A 6,000-nucleotide genomic window follows, 5' to 3' on the forward strand; every position below is an offset into this window, starting at 1 on the left:
AACTTGTAATTGCTGATGAAACGATTGCTAAAAGATATTTTCCCCATACAGAACAGACAATAAAACAAAAATTAATCTCTTCCTCTAAGAGATTAGATTGCATCAAAAATCCAGATTATTATAAAACAATTCTAAAAAGAGTAAAAAAAAAAAAAAAAGAGGCACTGACATTCTGGTTCTTCACACCTTGAAGTTTCACAATGGGTGTTCCCCTGATTCACGAGTCTGTCAAGTTGGAAACTGGTTGATCTGTCCTTCTGGGATAAAAAATAGTCTAAACACTGTTTTGAACTAATCAACTCTAAAAACAGGAGTTATGAAGGATATGATCTTTCTACAGTAATGTAAAGAAGTTGCTAAGAATCGCCAATCTCTCAGACAAGCTACCTTAATTTCAACTTTTTAGAGCTCTACTCACTTTTAGGAAGAATTTCGAATATTTCAGGGTATAAAAAGAAAAATTTTGATGTTGAAGCAGCTGTGGAAAACATGACTTTCCAAGAAAGTCGCGTTTAACCCTGCGCAACAGCCATTAAAATAAACAATATCGAGAAGCTTTGTCCTAACAATCTACCAGTTCATTCTCCATTTCCAACATGGAAGAGTTTACTACTTTCATAAAAAATTATGATCACATGCCACGCCACACTTTCCTTGTTCCTCATTTTTCTTTGTTTGTTCCTTTTGAGAACTGACTTCTTAGAAACTAAGACTTTCTTTTTCTGTTCCTTGAACACATTGCCTAAATTTTTCAACACTGACTTTGGAACTAAATGAAAATACGTTTTATTAATCCTCTGCTATGTAGATAGAGAATGTTATTGTTCTGAGCAGGAACAGATTTGCAAGAGCTAGCTTGCTCTGGCACAGCCCAGGGATTTTAGCACACAGACTAAAGAAAAGACACAAAAGCTACACCTTACATAATTTCAGAAGGTGAATGATACTGAGACCCTTTCGGAGGAGGTGAATGGCTGGGCTGTTATTTGAGCAGAGTAAAGTTAAAACATTGCTACACTACACAATGCTACTTTTTGAATTGTATTATGATATAAATCTCCATAAAAGAGCATGTAAAAAGTGTTTTGCTTTTTTAAACCCACAGCAAATCTCTATGTTAGACATCCCCTAAGAAACAAATATGTACAAGTCAAAAGGATGTGCACAACAAAAATATGCATTCATGTTAAGGTGTGTCTCTTGCTCGTTCAGACAAGGAGACAATCCTGTTTCTAGACATATATTCTATTGTAATGTTAACTGTCAAAATAAAATCAGCATAATTAACAGAAATTAAGGCATTAAAACATGACTTTGTGTTTAATTTAGCTATATAATGTGTTTCAAAAAGTCAGAGGTTTCTCATCACTCTAACCTCAAAGTTCTATATGACTGCCCTGTTTGCAAACCTACTGACAACTGAATAAAAATGAGAATACAACTTTGCACCTATTAAGATTTCTACATCGTTAAATCAGTCACACACAGTACAAATTAATTTCCTTCAGCAGAGGTGTTGCTTCTGTGTTTTGAAAGAACACAAGGGATAGAAATACATTGTACCACATTTTTAAGCCAACATCTATTTTATCCCACTACTTTTTGGAATCAGAACATAGCTAAAGACTTCTAAGCCATAAGTAATTGTTACAGATGTAGACAGTATTGCCCCCGTTAATTTCCTGTGTAGGTTTTATCCTGTTCAGGACCATCTTCACAGCTAGATGACAGCCTGTCAAAAAATTCCTCCACTCTTGGCAAATTTAAGTGAATATATTAACTGAGAAAGAGGATTTTGACTGAGCCTGAGGAGAGAGATAACTAAACAGAAAAAGAACCCCCAAGAGTTTAAATCTGAAGAAGAAAAGTCACATGTTCCTCACCTGAGCTCAAAATCCAATATGTCCATCTATATATGAAAAAGAAAACAGCTTTATTTTGGAGTTTTGATGATTTTTACTTCAACAGCACAGGGTCTCTCTCACATACACACAGTATTGCACACTATGTTCTAGTCAACATGTTGCTACAGTGTTCGGAAATAACACATCTAGATAAATGCATTTTTTTGGTTTGCATTGCAAGTGGCAGCCTGTTCACTTAACATTTCAATCAGCAGATCACACTGGCTTTGGAACTTGAAGCTAAAACAAGGTTAAAGTTTAAATTTATATAATTCCCAGATCTAAATTTGAACCCAGGAGCTGACTGGAAACTGGAAACTAGCCACCAGAAGTAGTTCCAGCCCAGGGAACACTTATGTGTAAGAATGTGGCTAAAAATCCAGGTAACACTGTCTGTAGCTTACATACAGCAATTGTCTGATGTGAACGGTCTGTATAAGATTCCAACTGGACAACTCTGGGTGGAATGTGGGACTCATAGTGTCCTAGATGTGTTGTGAACTTCAACAAAATCTGAGCTAAGATTATTAATATCTATTATAGATCTTACTAAGCAACCAGATTGGATTTTGCATACTGTGAGTAAAATTCATATGGATTTTTCTCCTAACTCGTGGGCTGAGTGATTCTTTGACATCCACTAAGACAAAAGTTGAAGCAATGTAGTATTACACTCATGCAACGTGTTTTTTTCAGTACAAGACATTCAGCTGAATTTTATGATGGAAACAAGGATTTACGTAAACAGAGAAATGAAGAAAACAAAGGAAGACAAAGGCAAAAGAGTGGAATTTTAATTAAAAGTTCAGCTCAGCTCAAGATGTTTTAAAGGTAAGAGCGGGTTTGTTAAAAGCCTCTCTTATTGGCAGTGGCTTGTTTTTTCCCCCAGATTCAGCAGAAACGAGAGAGAAAAAAAAGACTTCAGTTGTGAGACCCACGATTTTTTTTTAAGTTTCTTTTGGTAAAATTGTTCACTTCGCACTAAACACAAGTAGCTCGAATCTCACCAGTGCCATTTCAGATTCATAATAACTATATAAAATACGGTTAAGTTCTGTCAGAGTGACGGAGAAGGGAGCCCACAAAGGCGGAGGGAAGGAGGGTGGAGAGGAACATCTAAGGCAGTTCCAGCCTTTCTTCATTTTTTTTTTAACCACACCCACGGCCGGATTTCTCCTCTCTGCGCTCCTATCTGTCCACGGTAGCCAAATCTGTGCGTCAAAAGATCGGCACGAAGCTGAACTGAGACGGAATAAAGGGGAAGTAAATAAGCTGGTGGTTCGTTTAGTGAGATATGGATTAAACATCTCAAAGTAAGTGAAAGAAAACTATTTTGAAAATGTCTTAGAAGGATTTGGCAATGTTCATGTTCGCGTTTCAGACAGAAATTAAACCATGAGGTCGCGGTTTGCCAGTCCGCACTGAGCAGACCTACTCGTTTGTAACCGATTGTCTGTGATTTAAAATATAAAAATACTGTCTCAGAGCGATTCTTCCCACGAAAATATGTACAGAGAGCGCGGACAGTTAGTGCGTAAAAGCCGTTTTTTAAAAAATGTATCAAGGTTTAAGACACTTTGAGACTCAATAACAGATTTTCTTCAACTCTTCAACGTGAAAATATTCGCAAAAGGAGACAGGCATGCTCGAACCTCATTTCGAAAGTGTCTATTTGTCTAAAAATGCCCTCAAGAAAAAAACTGAACAAATAGTTAATGGGTGTGTAAAAAAAAAAAGTTTTCAGCTTATGTCCTTTGTTGGGAGTTTGAGCTGTGATTTTACAAACGCCTTCTTGATATGATTAAAGAAGTTGGAGATGTTTTTTGTTTTATTTCCAATCAGGTTTGAACTGACGTCCTGATATTTATCCCCCTAGAAAAGTGTCTATTGGCTAAAACTCCACTGGTTCTGGAAACATGATGTTCCTGACCCATTTTTTTTTTTTTTACATTTCCACTTCCAGGTGACAGGAGAAACACTAACCATAGAGAGAAGAATTTCAGACAACAGATATTTGACTACAAGTCAGCAAAATGGACTGGAAAACCTTCCAATCCCTCCTCAGTGGAGTGAACAAATACTCCACTGCATTTGGACGGGTATGGCTGTCGGTGGTGTTTGTGTTCAGGGTGATGGTGTACGTGGTCGCAGCTGAACGGGTTTGGGGGGATGAGCAGAAGGACTTTGACTGCAACACCAAGCAGCCTGGCTGTCCCAACGTCTGCTACGATCACTTCTTCCCCATCTCCCACATCCGCCTATGGGCCCTGCAGCTCATCTTCGTCACCTGCCCTTCGTTCATGGTGGTGATGCATGTGGCGTACCGCGATGACCGCGAGCGAAAGCACAGGGCCAAATTCGGTGATGACACCAAGCTATACAACAACACTGGCAAGAAACACGGTGGGCTGTGGTGGACCTACCTGATCAGTCTTTTTGCAAAAACAGGCATTGAGATTGCCTTCCTCTACATCCTTCACCACATCTACAACAGCTTCTACCTACCGAGGCTCGTCAAGTGCGAGGTGATGCCCTGTCCCAACGTGGTTGATTGCTACATCGGTCACCCAACAGAGAAGAAGGTCTTCACCTACTTCATGGTTGGAGCTTCAGCACTCTGTATCGTCCTGAACATATGCGAGATCATCTATCTCATCTCCAAGAGAATTGCACGGGCCATAAACAAGTGCAAAAGGCACAATCGCAACATTGTGCATCATGCCGACTACACCAACGACAATTTCCTCAACTACAACGTGGCTATGCCAAAGAGAGATATGGATGATAGACCTCCATCCTTCAAGAATGTCTACAAATCACACCGGCTGGATGTACTCGGGTCAGATCCAAAGATACGGGCCTCTGCTCCCAACTTGACCCTATGTCATGATGGAAGTCAGGCCACAGCTCAAGAGCTGAGAACTGCTTTGGCTGGATTCCAGGTTACAAACCTTAAAAAAAAAATTGCAGACTCGTGAGCCAAATTACAGAATGTTTCAGACCTGCGTCATTGATACTGGATTCATTGTGACTTTGTGTCTGCATCTAAAACTCTGGAGGAATTGTTTGAACTTCGGTCTCCAAGTCAACGTCCACAATATTTACAAGTCAACTGTTAAATTCAAGTCTGATTTGTGGGTGAGATGTGGCTGTCCTTTTTGAATACTATAAATATCTCTGCCATTTCAGTTCTACTTTTTAAAATAAGCCAGTGAAGATTTTATCAGCTTTACTTTTGAGTAGTTTTGGAATGGGGAGGGAGGGAAAGAAGTGTCACAAAAGAAGCTAAGACACACCTGGACGAAGTATTCACCCTCCGTGCCAGTGGTGTGTCAGAAACTGATGTCGTAATCTACAGTTTAGCACTAAAAAGGTATTTTTACAATTTAATTTACACTCAGATTATGGTTTTAGCTTCATGATTTCATGTAACTCCAGTGAAGAAAAGGACACCTTTCATCATAGAAATGCAGATGCTTCAGAACTTGTATAAAAGGTGTCCAGAGATGAACTTTTTATTCTCACAGACAAAATCAAATGCATTTGTTTTGCATTTCATGTTTTTAAAATCCTTGCTCTTTCTGTCAGGTTTTTGCTGCTTTGACTCCTAGTGTTTTGACATGCTTGTGCAGAATCTCACCCGATCCAAGACCACTGTTGATCCAAGTCAGCCTCAAGGGAATACTGCTGTTTCATTTTGTCTTTAGTGCTGAATCATGTTGGATGAAAACTGGACAGAGCTGGATGCGGCTTGTGGAACTGTAACAGTCCAATCTAGACCTCACCTGGAAATGTCTTAATTGCAGATGCTGTTAATATTTTTCCTTTTTATAAATTGTAAATGTATGACGACAATGTGTGTCTTTGCTGTTTTTGAATTGAGATTCATTATAAGATACAAGCAACTACTTTAAGAGAAAACATGCTAAAAATATAGATTTTAATTCTGCATGTGGATCCTGACTATCTTCATCTAAGGAGCTGGTCATGCTTTATGATGAATCCTGACATCGGCATAAATTTGTGCCAGACATGCATCTGAATAAGCTGAGAGTCATAATGAAATTGTTTTTCATAACTGTTACGTACGTTTCCA

The 6,000-nt window shown here is 38.7% G+C and overlaps 1 protein-coding gene across 1 annotated transcript; it reads left to right on the forward strand.

The window, feature by feature from the left end:
- The first annotated feature begins 2,977 nt into the window (after positions 1-2,977).
- Positions 2,978-5,753, forward strand: gjb3 (gap junction protein beta 3). Its single transcript, XM_044143343.1, has 2 exons — positions 2,978-3,217; positions 3,868-5,753. Exon 2 carries the CDS (start codon positions 3,938-3,940, stop codon positions 4,880-4,882), a length of 945 nt encoding a protein of 314 aa, XP_043999278.1. The 5' UTR covers positions 2,978-3,217; positions 3,868-3,937; the 3' UTR covers positions 4,883-5,753.
- The last annotated feature ends 247 nt before the right edge of the window (positions 5,754-6,000 follow it).

The sequence above is a fragment of the Gambusia affinis genome, linkage group LG16 (genome assembly GCF_019740435.1).
Source record: "Gambusia affinis linkage group LG16, SWU_Gaff_1.0, whole genome shotgun sequence".
NCBI lineage: Eukaryota > Metazoa > Chordata > Actinopteri > Cyprinodontiformes > Poeciliidae > Gambusia > Gambusia affinis.